We start from the raw sequence: 17,502 nt of genomic DNA on the forward strand, positions 1-17,502 counted from the left end.
CCCTGCTCCCTGAAGAAACGTGCTGCGCCCGACGCCATGGCTTGGCGCTCTGACACATGTCATTCATACGCGCACACACGCACACATGCACCGGCTCTTTTGCACTTGTGTATGTGTGTGTGCGTGTGTGTAACAGATGGGAATGGCGGGGCATTGTAAGAGGAGGCAGTGCAGAAATGTGCTCTCCAGTGCGTTCTCTTTATCCTCCTGTGCTGACTCCTCTCGGTGGCAGACCCCCAGGAAACAAGAGCAGATTGTTTCACACCCTCCCTCCCCCCATCACGCACAGACACACACACACACACACACACACACACACACACATAGCAACACACATACTGAACACACTCCCTCTCAGTGGTCAACAAAAAATAGGAGGAGAGAGAAAAGAAGGGGAGTGCAAAGGGAGAAGAATGGAGAAGGCGAAAGGGAAATGGGCGGCTCTGGGTGGAGAATCTTAGAGGGATGAAAGGAAATGCTTAGAGGAAGGAAGAGGAGATAATGAGCGTGGAAGGACGAGAGAAGTAGATTTATGAAGCAGTGCAACAAGTGCTTGGGAAATGAGTTTGGCTGTTTGCTCGCTGTAGTGCTGAAATGATTCAGTGGTCGTTATTTACCAAACAAAAATGCCCCAGAGTGGATTTATAGTTGACTAATGGACGTATTTACACATGAAAGCTACCTCTGCACAGGTCCACATACTGTATGCACCTTTGACATGTACCTCCTTGAACATCACAAGGTTAATCTGTCCAGAGATCAGTTAAAATTTGGAGAGTCATTAACATGAAAAGGTCTTAAAAGCATGACATGCATCCGATACCTGTAGACACTCTGTGAATACAAGCAGTAGATTTCCATCCTACACCCAGAATATATAAATCGGAAACCGTTATTCAGTATAATTATTCATATCTGCTTTGTTTGTGTCTGATTGCCAATAAAATTAATTAATTTAAAAATGAGCTACTTTAGCTCTGATGCAGCATTTGTTCTCTGTCTGTACTGTGGTCAAAACTATCTGATTGGTTGCACATCACAAGTAATGTCAACACGGAAGAAACTGAATCTGCAAAATAACTACTGACTTAAGTTATCAAATAAATGTACATGTAAGTTCAGTGATGTTAGATGAAGGAGAGGAAGAGACATGATGTTCTGCCATCTCCAGACGTTAAGAAAGATTTTACACATGCGAGCTCTCCTGCCCTCAGGTCTGATCTCTATTGTGAATTTTGAGTTTGGAAACAGGCAGCTGCTCCAGCGGGGAAAATTTCTCGCTGCCTTTGTAAGCAGGCCGACCCACCCAGCAGGAAATCAAATGTTTGCTCAGAACAAAACAGAACAAAGTGGGAATGAACATGTCACAAGCAGACTTTTAGAAATGATCTACGACGTGTTGGGCATCTTTGTAGAATAGTGAATAAAATACTGTATATTTTGTTGTGTTTCTGTATTTTGTTTGAAGGTTTCTTCCATCCCAGTCCAGACAGAAGAAGAAATGTTGTGCAGGCTGACGGAGGTCCGATCGCAGGAAAGCGGTCTGCTGTTGTTATTCCCTGTCCACCACTCCCTTCTACTCCACCATCATCCACCATTAATCACACACCTCCCCATCAAAACACCCTTCAGCCCGACTCAAAAGGAAAACAAAGCAAGCCAAACTCTGTGCCAGCATCTCCCTCCAGCCCTCAGCATGCTCCAGAGGAAAAAGACATTCAGCAGAGGGAGACACAACCTGTTGTGTTGTCCATCACAGACGAGCCGGCTACACCAGAGCGTTCACTGTCACTGACCTCCATGTGCTCACATGGGTCTCTCTCAGATTTAAGTCGTCCTCCTTCCAGTCTGTTCAGTCGAAGCACAGATCTTGCCAGTGGCAGAAGCAGCGTCCTCTCTGGTAAATCTTTAGCTTTAGTCTCCTTCACATGTTCTTAACTAGTGATTATCAACCCAGTTGCCAGAATAAATGTTCTTTTTAGGGAACAGCTTTATCGAAAACTTGTCTGCCTTTTTTGTGTTAACGTTGCAACTTCACGTTTCTTTAGGTTAGATTTTACTTATTGTTGTGACAAAGTAAATGAAGCTACTTTCTTATTTTCCTCCGTTGTCTTACAGCAGATATCAGGGATTCTGACCCAGAAGGCAGACCTGGTCTCTCATCACTCCAGCCTTCTCAAGTGATGCAGTCACCTTTGGCTTCTTGCCCTCCAGCAGGATCCAGCCCTCGCCCAACATCCACAAACATCACGACCACCCCTGCACTCCGCGAACCACTGCTCGGCCAAACCAAAGCTCTCTCACCGCGTCCAACATCAGGCGTCCCTCCTCAGACAGACATCGCTCTGGGCAGGTGTGAAAGCCCAAAAACAAAGAATCTCCACAACGGGGCATCTCTAGATCCTGGTGTAAACTCATCCTCTGGCTCTGATCATGGCCCCATCACCCTGGCATTCCCATCTGCTACTTGGTCCCCCTGCCCAAGTCCACAGAGGACCACTCCCCGCTCAGGGTCAGGACCAAAGCTGACCCCTTCAGCGTCAGTGACTCGGCTGGAGTCTCATAGTTGGCCTGTCCTGCCTCCCATCTCCCCTGTCAGAGGTGAGAAATGATCTCTGCAGGCCACATATGGGCTGTTCACAGCCTCCTCCCTGCCCGGCACTGCGCGTCTGCCTATGTTCTTATGAGCCCAATTGTCCTGAACATGGCTGGACATCCACTCATAGACAAAGGGACACAGAGAATTCAAAGCCTGCCTCCATAGTGAGACGTTCTGATGCTCCTGCCCCCATTGACACATTGTCAAAGCATTGCCGTCAGCCTGTTTTCCCCATCGACCCCCTCCTCATAATAAATAACGCAGAAAGCTTTTCTTTTTCCTCTAAATCAGCAACAGAAAGGAGGGCTTTTGATGAAAAGCTGGTACCGTTTGATTCCCCGCTCAAAGGCGTGAGGCCCCAACAATAGAAGTCGGGGTGCCTACCTCGTGTGCCGTGCCTCTCAGCTTCGGCTCCCCCGTGCCTCGGCTATTCTCTGGGCTCTGAGAGGGAGACGTGTAGCCGATGGTCATAAATCCATACTGACCACCGCTCACTGACGGCAGAACACTGAGCAGGGCTGCCACAATAGAATACCTCTGCGGCTTTCCTGTGGCCGCTAATTTACCGTTCCCAATGGGGATAAAGGACAGGGCCACTGACATCTGACTTCTCCAGGAACTTTATGAAAGAAAGCAAACAATGTGGAAATTGTGTAGGGATTTTCTCTTTTCTATCAGAGACATCTACTGTTCTCTGTGTGGTGCTGTGTACTGCGGGGGGGGGCCCATGCTGTATCGGAGCACGCTGTTCTGTTCACAGCAGACACAGAGCGAGTGTCACTGGTTCATTTATTTCCCTGCAGATGGAGGCGATTCAAGCTCGATGTGGCCTCAATGTGGCAGCGTGTAAAGCTTAAAGGATAAATCTGGTTTATTACCACTTGGGTTTATTTTCATAGTTCTGGTCGTCATCAACATAGTTATAATATCAGAGCGAGTCTGATAGAGAGAGCAACACAGCAACGATTGGAAATGTTGTAAACAGGCTGGTTTGAATGTTTGTATAAGGCTGTTATTAGTGGACCATTTCAGTCTTTCAAAATCCCTGTCTCTACAGGAAACAACAACAACCTCCAAGATAGCAACCTTCAGCCCAAATGTAAACAAGCTAACACTTGTTACCTTTTATTTTGCTTTTATTTAGACATTTTTATGCCAGGATTCATCTCCCTACAGTCAAAACAAGTTCCTCCCAGTGCTATTTTGCAGGTGCACCATTGCTGCATCTTGGGTTTAGTGCTACCAAAGACAATTGTGATTGGTTCAAAGAAATACAAACAAGCCAGAGCAATTTTTTCTCCCCCATAACAGAATGATTATGTGTATAGACACAGACCTTTCTCCAGTGCACCTGTGGCACAGTGCTGTGATCTTGCTATAGTTTAGCCATATCATCTAAATCATTTTATTTGGACATGAGACCAAAAGTGAGCGCCAGCAGAAGGATGCGTGCTATCTGGCAAAAAGGTCTATCATGGTCCAATCACTGTTTTTGTGTCTGATAGACATTCATAGTTGTAGATATACAAATCAAATCAACCCTCCTCAATTGTAGTTCAAAACTACTGTGAACATTATCCTGAGGTGGTCTGCATCAGCATCATGGCATCAATACAAATCTGCATTTTCCTCATGATGTTTTGTCTTGATGCAGCAGTTTTGACTCCGGAGACAGTAAAGTAACCTTAAACCTTAGAATCCTGTGTGGTAAATGGCTGCAGAGGCTGATGTGAGTCTCTTCACCCCACTCAGCCCTTTTTGACCCCAATCATGATTATTTCAGATCCCCTACACTGCACAGAGTGACCCTGAGCTGACCTGTTTTGAGCAACATCTCCAGAGTGTAACTGTCCTCCACAATGAAGCGGGGCACTGTCCCGGCCCGGCCTGGCCTCTCCACTCGGGGCCTTTTTACCCCGACACTGTGACCAGGAAAAGAAGGCCACAGGCACACAGAGAAGGCCTTGTCTGCCTCTAACTCTGTCATATCAAACTCCCTGACCCCCCAGAGTCACCCTTAACCTCCCCGAAAAACTCACCCTGACTCAATACAGCCCCAATCTGCTGGGAATGACAGCTGAGTTGACAGCAGCAATATGCTTTGAAGTGTCAAGTCAAGTCTTTCCATTGTCCGTCTGAGCAGAGCGCCGAGCCGCTCAAGTGCACAATAGTGCAGTGGTGTGTGCATGTCGTTGTCGGCGTACTTGACAGCGTGAGGGTGGCTTCATGTGTACATTTATACTCGTCCATGTGGGCAGAGGCGAAGGAGCTGAGTTTGCCTTTTTCCTTTTTAGAGCCTCTGTATATATTATCCTTTTGTCCGGACCAAGCTGCTCTGCATCTCTAATGTGAGAAAAGCCTCAACAAGCCTCTTTCAGGACGACGACAAAACACACCACCCAGTGAAACAGTTTCTCTCCCTAATCCTCAGATTTCTGAACCAGGCAGAGTGAAACAGTTTTGTTTTGACAGTCCGAGAGGAGATAAGTAATTAGTGGTTATATGGACGGAGGTTTTTGGTAATTTGAGCCGAGGTGAGACTACTTTCGGCCTGAAGTCAGACTGTAACGCCGTGCTCAGGCCTTCATATCTCGCCTGAGGGCCTTCACTCATGGAGGTCCTGGGTTTGTGTTGTTAGTTGTCCACTTGTCAGAGTGTAAAACCTAGAAGGGGCAGGCTTTACTTAAGCCCACTACAACATCCAGCTGAGATTTATAGTCTGATAGCTGCATCGGAGAACGTCCTCCAGGAGCTTTTCCTCTGGCTGTCGGCTCTCTCTGGTGTTCTTTGTTTATTTACGTCTCATCACTTATCAATCCAGTCTACACCCCTGAAATTTACTGAAATCCCAACAAGTGACAGATTGTGATTTAATGCCTTCTAGTTGTTTGATGACATTTAATGGATATCAGAGTTTTTTGCCTCAAGTGTACAGCACATAAATATCCTCTTTACATTTGTGTAATTGTTAAAAAGAAATCTGCTTTGCTCTTGTTAAGAATTAGCGTAGATGAGAAGTTTGATGCTGCTGTCATATCTGACCATTAGCCTGATATAAAACTAAAGAAGGAGAACAAGTTGAAACAGCTAAATGAGGTTAGTTCAAAGAAAGAAATGTGGCTTCTAAAGGTAATTAATTTACACATTGTTTGTTTTATTTTTGCAAAATCAGTTTAGAAAGCATGATGGTGAGCTAAATATCTCCTGGCTGTAGCCGGACAAGGAGTGTTATCAATCTTCTCTTTTAACTTTCAGGAGGAAACTTTCAGCAAAGTCAATTTCCCAAAATGTCAAACTATTTAAAAGATGTCTAGAACATCACTATAATAAGATTTCCCGCCTTGCTTATTTTCAGCTCTAAATGAAGATTAAATATCTTATCCATTAAAATCAAGATCACGCAACCTAAAACAACTGAAACCATTAATCTTCAGTAAGAAATTAAAATATATCACCTCAAAAGAAGGTAATTATATCACTTTCCTGAATTGCCCTTCTGCATCATGCTCATTAAGTTCTCCCAGTTGTTTTTATTGTTATTCGTGCACTTCTTTGTTGCTTCCTATTATTTTCTAATGAAACAACCCACTGTGCCCACGTGTGTCATTAAAGCTGCATTTAATCCTCATCATCATCATTGTTTATCATCATAACATAATACACCCACTCTGTGCTGCTGCAGGACGCTGTGGCACTTCAGCATCTCGCTCGTCTGAGCTCAGCTGCAGTCAGTCTCATGTGTTTGATGAGCTGGAGGCCATCGCCCCTCGATCCACTTCCTGTCCGTCTCTGGACGAGGCTGCAGACTCATCTGGCTGCCCCTCACCTGATACAGGTATACACACACACACACACACAACCATTATTGATTAATCTGTCATTTTCACTCAAGCAAATACCTGTAAATCTTATGAAATCCCATCAGCCTCTGCTCTGTCAGTAGTTTATTCTAGCCGTAATTAGCAAACATTAGCATGCTCATACACTACAATACAAAAGTAAATGTGGGAAACAACATGCTAGCTGAACATATGCATGTTGGTATGGACAGCATTTTAGCATGCTAACCTTAGCATGCTGCTCAAAGCACATTATATCAAGGTTTGGAAAGTTAACCCATGCCTTTGTTGTCGTTGCTCTGCCAGTAAATTCTGACAAAAACTAACAATGATGGAGTTGAATGTCATAACTGCCAGTATTGTGCTGTACATTTTCCTGTTTGTTGCTGTTTCCATCTCTATGTGCCTCCCAGTAATGTCTCAATTAGACATGCTCTCCTTCCTCTGTGACTTCGGCCTTGTTACAGACAGGGACGGGCTTATCTGAGCACTCACTGTGTCAGGTCTTTGTATCAGCCCATGTTGGCCAACAAAAGCAGGGTAAATGTGATGTGTGTGTCTGCATGCCTGTGCTAAATAGCATGTGTGTGTGTGTCCTGGAGGTGGTTGAGAGACACATTAGCCAATGAAGACTTCCTCCACCTCCCTCATAGCCCTCTAATCCCTGACAAGGTGTTTAACCTGCTCGCTTGACCCAGACCCCCATCTGACCCCGGCGACCTTTGCCCCGAGGATGTGGACGGATCAGGGCAGCCGCTGCCATGGCAGCCACAGCGTGATAAAATCAACTCAGGTCTCAAATGCCCTGCCAAATGTGAGCTAATGCTCCACGCTGATTTTTATCAGACTGACACGAAGCACAATCCACATCTGTAGAGAATGTGGCTGATTTAAAGCTTCACTGAGCAGGATTTTGTAAAAAATACAGATATCTTGTCAGCCTTCATCTCCAAGAAGAATATTTCATATTTAAGTGCATGTGGGGACACTATAATGAATGAATAGATAAATGGTTAAAATAAAACATGCTTGTCTCTCGTAACAGTTCTTCTTGACTAGTTGACATAAAACAGTTTTGTTTCTGAAACAGATGGACAGAAAATCTACTCAAACACAACAGAACGCAAACGACCCAAGTGACGAACGGAACTCAAGGACCGTCAGACACAATCTCAAATAGGTTACTTAGACCTGTTCTTAACAGTTCTACCTTTAATAAACAGTTGATGTTGAGGCGAGGAGCAGTATATGACATTCTGTTGTGTCTTTCACAGTTAATGATCCGTGATCAGGGCTGAAAAGTGAGGCAACTCCGAATTCTATGACAGATAAATCAGTTTGACCTTTATGATCCATTCTTTAAAACACATAAAGTTCTGTCGTCCACAGCAGCAGGATCAAAACTCTCTTTCTTTTGCATTTCTTTATTATGAAGCGATCATAAGTGTTTAATACTAACATACACCGAGTCCACGCTTGAGGCCCTTAAAAATGAAACTGGAGACATGAAATTGAAGATGGGCAACCTTTAGTCGTTGGCCTAGATGCTGATCACGAACTGCCACATCCCTCATCATCCGTCATCCTCCCATCTCTTTTCTCCTCTTATTTCCTGCCATCCGATTAACACAGAGGCTCTACATGACCTGTATAAAGTTTAAATTAGAAGTCTGTCCGTGCTCTCCTGTCTGTCTGACCCCGGGTGGGTGGTAACCACTGTGTCCAACGCCTTAATCACAAGCTTAGTCATTTGTTATCTGCCACTGTGTTTGCTGAGTGACTTTCAATCTTGCGGCTACTTTTAAGTAATTACGCACTAAGAAGCAGCCTAACTGAAAGTGTGTCCCGTCACATTACGTTACACCCACGGTTAACCCTGGGATTTCCTCTCAACGACTCCTTAATTTATCAGCCGAGGCAACAGTGTCTTTTTCTCACCTGAGGGATTACTTTACCAGCGTCAGCACACCTACATGAGTGACTTCCCAACTGAAAACACTTCACAGGAAAGTGTGTGTGTGTGTGTGTGTGTGTGTGTTTGTAGTGTGTGTAGTGGGGTACCTTCAACAGAGCGTGTTGTGTGAAATCCCCTCGGAGTGGAATGGCAGCTCCACACCCAGCCAGCGTGGGCTGGAGATTTGCATGGGCCCCGAGCCACACTGTCATTGATCCGGTTTTAATTGGGTGTGACGGTGAGAACTTTGGATCCTGATGGGGGAGGGGAGGGGGTGAGGATAATGTACAGTATGTGATCATCTTGGAGGACTTGCATTGTAAAGATGATTGTATTTTTGACAGTTGTTTCTGTTACTGTATTTTCTTGAGTATGGGTTTAAATTGGACATATTTAATCCTAACCATCTTATGACCGTGCTAGCAGAACAGCTCTAGAGAGGACAGTAACTGAGTTTCAATTAATGTATTTCATGTACATTTTTTAAGTACTGAAGCATTAGAAAGGGTTGATGGAAGAACGCTTACCTCACAATTAAACAGCTGTATCCACTTCAAGAGAAGAAGAAGATGGGGAAGAAGATGAAAAAGAAGATGAAGAAGAAGAAGAGGGGGAAGAAGAAGAAGAAGAAGTGATATTCAGAATTCATGATTTCCCACATTCCCCTTTAGACTGGTTTGGGCTTTTCCTCTTTTTTAGGTTTATTAACAGTCAGCAACTTGTTTTGTTTCTGGTTCATGATCCTAAGAGGCCGTCCACACCAAGAACGATATCTGTATCAAAAACTATAAGTAGATTGTTTTAAACCCTCACCTTCTGTCATGAGCTCTGTTAGTGACTGATGTGAATGAGGAGTCAAGCATCTGAAATGAGTTCAGCCTGTCAGGTGTCACAGATCTTACTCAGAGATCGGGTCAGGAGCCTGGACATCTGAAGGCAGCACAGAGAGGAGGTGCCGCTCATTCACATTTAAAAGAGCAGATGTAGGTGGTTCTGAGGGTCTGATCAGGGTCCTGCTGGATTACCAGGCACGTCCAACTGGTACGGGTAGACCCAGATGTAGGGAATGCTCTGGATCCCAAGGGGAACTTGGAGAACGTTTCCAGGGAAGGAGACACCTGGACGACCGTGCTGAACCTGTTGCCTCTGCACACGGCCTCCAGATTAGTGCCAGTCTATTTTATGACTGAATATGAGACGACAAACAACATGTTTGTCTTCTCATCATTAGCAGCTGCATTGCAGACCCATCAGTGGTCTGCTCAGTTATCCAGATGATTCACTTATAGAAAAGAAAACCTGTTTTAATTATAATCTGTGTGCATCAGCGCCGCAGGATGTTTCACCAGTGATGCAGACTTTGATGTTGTCCTCCCATGCAGCGCTCTCTTCTGGCCTGGCAGCGCTGACGGTGGGCTGCGACTCAGGGAATCTGGGCTCCCTGTCCCGGGTACAGCTGCTCCTCCTAGACCGACTGGAGCCGGAGAACCTGCCAAGTCCCTTCGGTATGGAGGAGGAGCAGGATTGGGATCTGAGGGAGCAGTATGATCCAGAACTGGAAGGTGAAGCTCTTAATGAGAAAGGTGCAAACAGATGTATGGGGAGAAATATGAAGAAAACACAGGGGCTGAAGAATATTATCTCAGCATCGACAGTTCATGTTCATTTCACAATAGCTAATACATTTCTCTCTCTACATAAAGGTAAATTTGTCTAAATAAGTCTGTGGTTATGTGAGAGAAAGAAACATAATCACAGTTTAATACCGGGATTAGATATAATCCAACAAAAACATCCAGATACATCTGATACAAGTGTCTTGTTAATGCCAGCTGGAAACTGAGCCAAAAGGGGAAGTTCACACTTGAAAGATAAACTCTGAGTCAGCATCGAGTTCAGTTCACCTTAAAGCTTTTGAAATTTGTTTATTCAGTCAACAAGCATCCAAACGGTCTGCGATTTGTTTTGTGATCAAGCGAAAATCACCTGAAATCTCTCATTATTTGTGATATATTGAAGAAGTCAACTGTGACCGATGAGCAATCTCAGTTTACTGATCGTAAACCTCCTGTTGTGACAAATCTCTCTGACAGTTTGCATGAGATTGTGTGATAAGCAGAAACCGTCACTTTAATAACAGGGAGCAGTCAGACAGGTGTGTGTGTGTGTGTGTGTGTGTGTGTGAGAGAGAGAGAGACAGAGGAAAAAAAACAAGACGCTGTAGGCTCTTTTTTTTTTTGTTTTCCCGTCCTTGAGAGTAAGCGATGCCTTTATGGCGTCAAGCAGCTTTTCTTTTAACGAGCCGCATTGCCGCCTCTCATCTGCTCTCAGGCATGCCGCTGCGAGCTCTTAACTGCTTTTCCCGAAAGGTGTGGCAGCTCACAGGGGAGGTTTATAGTGATATCAGGATGTGCCATATTAATAAAGATCAAACCGCTAGAGTGGATCATTAACCGGGAAAGTCCAGCTAAGATAGCAGGAGACACTTAGAAACAAGCGCTGCACACATAACAATGGATAAGGAACCGAGAGGAGTGTGTGCGGCACAGTCATTTAGTCTAGCGTCTGTTGTTCGGAGTGTGATAACACGTCGGAGAGAGCGATAAATACTGCAGACGTTTAAAGGTTCAGTTCAACCAAATTACGAAAGGGAAAATCTATAGTGGTATGAATTCATGTGGGTGGTTTATACGTTTGTTTGCTTTGTTTGTTCAGGTTTTGAGAAATTCATCTTAACTAGATTTTTCCAGTGGTGGAATGTGAACTAAAGTATCCAATACATCTACTTTGCTACATCTCAGGGACAAATGTTGTACTTTTCACTCCACTACATTTGTCTTGACAACTTTAGTTACAAGTTACGTTTCAGTGAAAAGTGTTTCTTTCCCCTCAGTTCAGTGAAAACATATAAACCCTCTTGGATTAGTTTGAAAATGCATCGTCACAAAGCTAAAAAAAAACAAAAAAAAACAAAAAACGTTTTTCTGACACCATGAAAACGCTGATGATGATGGAACTTAAACATCTACACCAGCAAAATGCAACATATACATTAATGCAGATGTTATATTAACCCAAAAACATCTGATATAACAGTCAAACATTGACTGCTTTTCCTATTTTTAATTAGATATTGTGATAACGCTGTCTGTGTGTTTTAAATGCAGAACATTCACAATGTGATCATTCAAACTTTTGTCTTAAAACGGATCGGATCACACATTTTACAGACTTTACCATTAGCTTGGAAAACCCACTGATGTTACTGTGAACAGTTTCAACTAAAGAGATTATTTTTTAGACTTGTAATGGGCACTGACATTCCTTCGACCTCCATGCAGATTTCTCAAATCCTGGACAAATATAACCAAATCTATCTGTTAGATTTCATCAGTGACAGACCAACAATAATAAGAATACCGCTGCGGTTTTGTGCTTCTGCATCTTTGCCACCGATGTTTACAACAAGAGAAAATCTGTCCGAGTTTGCTGGAAGCTTTCCTCTCTCTGTGTCTCCAGAACAATGTTTGCACCTGGCACACTTCTGTAGACAGGTGCTCCTCCAGGGTTTTGTTGCTCCATTTTTTGCCATTGTTTGCTCAGAGATTAAGAGCCATAATTGGAACTAATACGCGATGCATTACTCATATCTGAGCACACACACTCAAGCACAAAAGACAAGTGCATGTAAGTGTGTGCAGGAGGCTGCCACTTATGTACACACATGCACGGGCGCCTGCCTGCAAACACACAATTGCTTCCTTTAGCTTGACGCTGCGTCGTCTGTGTGTGTGCGTGTGTGGTTTTTTTAAATTTTTTTTATTTTCAGGTGTTTTGAGGCCCCTCACAGCTGGCAGCATCTCTGAAAGGTGTGACTCTCCGGGGAAAGTCCAACAAAACAAATCGGTGAGTGCCGCTGCCTCTTGTGAAACCGCCTTTCACTCTCTACCCCCCTCCTCCGTTCATCTATCAGATTTCCCCCGAAAGCAGGACTGCGCCTTGTCGTGAGCAAACACAAGACCTTCAGGAATCAACTCCGGTCAGACAATAAGCCCAAACCTGGCACACACAGTCTCCCTCCCACACAAAGACCCCCTTTTACAAACTTGAACTGGCATGTATTTATAACTGTCTTTCCAGTAAGACGAGCCAAATTGTTGTTGATAATTGAGACACAATATAACAGAGGGCACGCGGCGTGCAGCAGGTGTGTGGTTAATCAGTCACGGGCTGCAGGAGGGGGGGAGGCCTGACTGTATGGCTTTTACACCAGCTCATTGCTCTATCGCAGGGGGGCACGCTCGGCTAAATGCCCGACACTGTGGGATTCTTTTAGAGGATGCACCACCACTAGGATCAGACAGGGGTTGAGGGGTGAGGGGTCAGGGGGGTAAACAGGGCTTGTGCATGCTGGGCTGCAGCGGAATGGACGCAGGTGCTCCACGTGATCTACAATTAATCTCCCCCTTTATGACGGATGAGAGAGAGCCCCTGAAAAGCATGAATGAGACTCATAAGCCCCCTGCAATTATGCCAAACCACAATGACGAGCTGGAGTGGTTGGAGCTGGATTCATACCGTCATTTGCATAATGTTCCTCACTGAACCAAGTGTCCACACACTGGATTATTTGTAAAGAGGAGAAACTGATAAACCAATGGTATGTTTTGAGTCGCGGAGTGGGAGGAGCGTCCGGCTCTGTTTCTCTGTTAGAGGCATTTTTAAATCGCTCCTGTTTGGAAGCTTTGTTTACGTGAGATCTTCTCAGTTATGCAACATAGAAAGCCTGGATTTTTAAAGGAATAGTTTGATGTTTTAGTTGACATTCCTAAAGTCTTTTCATCATTTTGAGATTGTGAGGTAACCAGTAAACACTCCAGGAAGTCAGTTCTTTATTTATAATGCTGAATTTATTAAAACTCCACCCATCCTCACGTGTTATTATGCCACTACAGTAATGCCGACTTGTCTACTTCTTGACGACTTGCCCAGATTCATGTATACAGAACATAAACACAACTTTGGATTCCAGAAGTTGGCATACACTCACGTGTAGACTTTGCAGCTGACAGCAGGTCAACTTTATCACAGTGTGGGCGATCTGTCACTAAGGTGTGATCCTGATTTCTGTTTCCTTGCAGGATCAGTCTGAAGGAGGTTCTGGTTCACCATCCTCTTGGATCATAGACCCGAGTCCATCACATGACATGTTCGGATCAGCCTCTCCTCCTGGTACTGTGTCCCTTACATCTACTCTGACAATGATTGTTTTCTTGATCTGTGTGTGCTGTTATGTCATATCACCTTCTTATTAGAACAGGCACTTAAAAACCTATAACAACAATACTTAATCAATACAAGAGCCTGTCTTCAACCATTAGTGTCTGATCCGGTAAAAGCCCACTCAGTCCCTGTCAGCTCTGGTTTAATAGGAGCCATTGTCTCCTCACTGTCAGCGCTGTGTTTAGCGCTCCCTTGCCTCCGGTACACTTAAGCCCGATAATCCTCAGTAGGGGCCAGCTGGCTCCAAGTATCACCTTCACCTGTGTGGCTGGCTTGTGTACATTCATGAATGATGGTTCAGAGACAGCGCTTACTGTACGAGACCACAAACACTGGAGGGAAAGACAGGAAAAAGGTCAGGAGTGCTCTCACCACATGGAAGTGGAGAGACACCCTCGAGCTAGTAGCGGACTCTTTTTCCTTCCGTCATCGTCAGACTGCGATCACACTTTACTCACCTATCAGTCATTGTTCTCTGACGTTAATGGTCCACGGTTTGCTGTATTTCCGACGAATGTCAAAATGCATCCATCATATCAGAGATTGATGTGTCTGAGGGCCGAGCTGCAGCTCACCGTTTAGACCAAAGGTACAGTGATACGTCTTTTAAGCCAACATGGTTGACGTCAAGTACCAAGGCTGCGTGGCTTAAAAAACACTGCGTCGTTTACTCCTTTTACACCGGATAAAGAAACCCATCAGCACCCACTAACATTGTTTTCAATGCAAATGTGTAAAATCAGCACCCGCATTCACTCCCACGTCAAATGATCCTGCGATCAGCTCCAACTTCAATGAAAAAACTGTGATTGAAACACAACACAGAGGAGGGAATATGTTATTTTTTTAACCCCCTTCAGGCTCATTTTTACTGATATTAGATTATCACTACTTGTGCGTTTTTGTAAATTTGACTGATTTTACTGTTTGAGAGAAAAGACCAAGGCAGTTGAGGGAAACCTTACTGTAATGTATGATCTTGCATTGTTAGAGAGTTGCTCATGGTAAGGACTAAGACAGCTTATCTGCTACGTTTTACACACTAAATTTGTACAGCTTTTGCAGCAAAGTTAGTGCGTATATATTTTTTAATGTGAGGAAACCTTCTAGAAATAGGTCATTGCCCCTGTTCACATTGCCAGGAGATGAATTTGCCTTTCAGTTGTATTTTTCTTGTGTCATGTTCTTAGTCACTGACACAGCAGCAAAACAGGGAACAGCCTAAAGCAGCAGATCATATCACCTCATCAGGGTTAGAGTTACATCACAGTGGTCTTTAATATTTCAGGACCATAAGCAAGCTGCTGTCAGGGCACCCAGAACTTCTGAGCTGTAGTTTTTTTATTTTACCTTAATCTTTCCAAAAACGTCGACTCTACTCTGCAAAATGTTGCAGGAGGGAGTGAGTTAAGAGGAGAATGATTGATTGATTTATTAGCTTGTTAAATGTTTACGATGCACAGCTATTGTCATAACGTACAAAGGCTGAATTCCCCCCAGCTTTTAAATGCAGGTTGTTTATTTCATTACAGATTTTAAAACTAGTCTTAAACTGTTTAACTGCCCTATAAGAATTAAACAAACTCAGGGAACAAGATGTCACCCAGAGGATTCTGGTGTTGCCTTGTGTGCTTTGACCTCTGGGAGGCCAAATGCATGGTCACACTCTGGGGGAAGAGGAGGGAGCGAGGGGGTCATCAGCAGGGCGTGGAGAGGTCGCGCCTGAGGTCACACAGTGACTTAAAGATGCCCAGTGTGTGGCATGTCTTTGTGTGGATAGGTGAGATTCGGTTACCCTGGAGGTGAGAGCAGTTCAGCCTTTGAATGGGGCACTAAAGTAATGGAGGGAGTGACCCCATTATGACTTAATGTATATGAGTCGGTGGAGAAAATGGGTTTGTGACACCAAGTTCATACAACCAACTGCTGATTTACATTTAGATTAGGGAAGATGGGTTGAAAATACACTCTGTTTGTGCTGTTTTGTGAGAAATTATGAGTATTTATCAGCAAAAGTGCACAAAATGTTTTTTTTCTGTTACATTATAGTACATTTAAATCTGCTCCGTTAGCTGTTAGCTCTGTTGGTTTTGTTAGCCAAACACCACACAGGACTCTGCTGCCTACTGGCTACCTAACAGCTAGCTAACAGCTAACTAGCTTTCCTTCCACCGATTTCAACACAAAATTGGTGTTCACAGTGTAGAGCTATCGGGAAAAACGGTGGTTGCGTCCCATGTGTCATATTTTGGGTAGGCTAGGTCTCGTTGTGAGTTCCCAGCCAGTCATGCTAACTACAGTAACAGTCATTTGCTAAGTGATAGCATCTCAGGGAAGATATTCATTTGTTCCAGATACATTTTCTGTCATGATGCAGGTGATCTCGAGCCCTCAGATCGAATGTGTCAGGTTAAACAGGTATGTTAGTGACAAACCCGCAAAGAAATATCCCTCAACTCTGCAGCTGCTCATAGCTCTACACAGCTTTTAGTGTTTTTCAGCTCTTTGTTTTGTTTTATGGCTCCCATTTCCAGCGACAAAGCTCTAAGCCACTGTACACAGGCCTACTGGCAGACAGAGTTAGCAGCTAGCTGTTCAACATGCTGCTATAAAACCAGATGTATTTGTCTCAATGATGATAGAGAACAAAAGTTGTGCTAAAAGGAGAGTGAATATTTGCCTTACATCGATCAGGTGGATGGAAACACGTTTTGTTCCGGCAACTATAAATAGGATTGAAATTGAAAAACACCCATGGAGATATTATAGTAGGCGGCTGTAACTCTTCTAAGAAAGGTCAGATGTAGGCAAACATGAGCCAAACTGAAGCTTAAGGTCTTCCTGAATCAAATGATGTATGACAACTGATGGTGCTGCTACTAAAGGGTGAGAGAATCTAAATAAATACAGGAGAGTCAGGCGCCCCAAATGTCCAAGGATTAATAGGACCCCATTTGCTTCCACGGATTGGTTGCATGTCAAACTGGAGTCCACTTTCATATTCCAACAACACAAAATACAAATTAAAAGTATACATAAAACAACAGCATGCAAAAGAAACGAAAACAGAAGCTGTCCAAAACACACTATTCTTGAAAAACACACAACAAAACCCCAAAACAGAATATATGATATAACTGATAGATTATTCCACATTTCTTGAATTGTTTCATTGAAAGAGACTTTGTTTTTGCCATCTACAATGGTTTAGCTATCCTGCGATTAATCTGAAGCCAGAAATGAGCTGCGATAAGATTCTCCTGCTCCCCAGTGAGGCTCATGATAAGACCTCTGTCCGGATTTGCTCATCAGGAATTCATAGGTAGGATTATCCCTCCCCTCATAATTGTTTCATGACTGTTTCCCTTGCTGCCCCGGTCACTCTGCGCTCACTCCTGTGTTTAGCATTCAGCTGCTACTAAAGATGTTAGCGTCCGAATGAATGTAGTGATGTGCGGGGGCCACAAAGAGCACTAATCTGAACTGACCCTGGTGGATTGTTCCAGGAAGCTGAGGAAGCTACGGGACAGATTAACCTCCAGAAAGACAGAGATGGTGCAAGTAAAGATTAGTCGTGTACTAAGCGAGGATCGTTTCCCCCCCAGAGGACCACACACTGACAGTGTAGCCATGTCACCATTGTCTCTAAGCCACCGCTGCTGTGGACTCATTGGCTATTGTCTCCGAAATCCTCCAACATTTCCCCAAAAAAACCTGGACTCGAGCCCTTTGATTGGCACTTGTCAGGGCTGATAGAGAGCGGTGACATGTTGGGAAAGGCTTCGATAAAGGAGCCCTGAAAGGCAAATCCCCTCCCCATGAATAAT

The 17,502-nt window shown here is 44.1% G+C and overlaps 1 protein-coding gene and 1 long non-coding RNA gene across 9 annotated transcripts in view; both read left to right on the forward strand.

Annotated features, from left to right (window-relative positions):
- LOC119032215 overlaps positions 1 to 17,502 on the forward strand; it is a 1,052,400-nt gene that overhangs the window by 370,460 nt on the left and 664,438 nt on the right. The window lies entirely within an intron of this gene.
- Positions 1 to 17,502, forward strand: part of LOC119032177 (mucin-5AC) — a 65,748-nt gene that overhangs the window by 23,794 nt on the left and 24,452 nt on the right. For all 5 annotated transcript variants that reach the window (XM_037121080.1, XM_037121084.1, XM_037121079.1 and 2 more), the window contains 6 exons: positions 1,469 to 1,900; positions 2,119 to 2,601; positions 6,282 to 6,434; positions 9,775 to 9,954; positions 12,222 to 12,298; positions 13,534 to 13,624. In XM_037121080.1, coding sequence (XP_036976975.1) covers positions 1,469 to 1,900; positions 2,119 to 2,601; positions 6,282 to 6,434; positions 9,775 to 9,954; positions 12,222 to 12,298; positions 13,534 to 13,624 — 1,416 coding nt within the window. The remainder of the gene's footprint in view (positions 1 to 1,468; positions 1,901 to 2,118; positions 2,602 to 6,281; positions 6,435 to 9,774; positions 9,955 to 12,221; positions 12,299 to 13,533; positions 13,625 to 17,502) is intronic.

Source organism: Acanthopagrus latus, chromosome 14 (genome assembly GCF_904848185.1).
Source record: "Acanthopagrus latus isolate v.2019 chromosome 14, fAcaLat1.1, whole genome shotgun sequence".
Lineage (NCBI taxonomy): Eukaryota > Metazoa > Chordata > Actinopteri > Spariformes > Sparidae > Acanthopagrus > Acanthopagrus latus.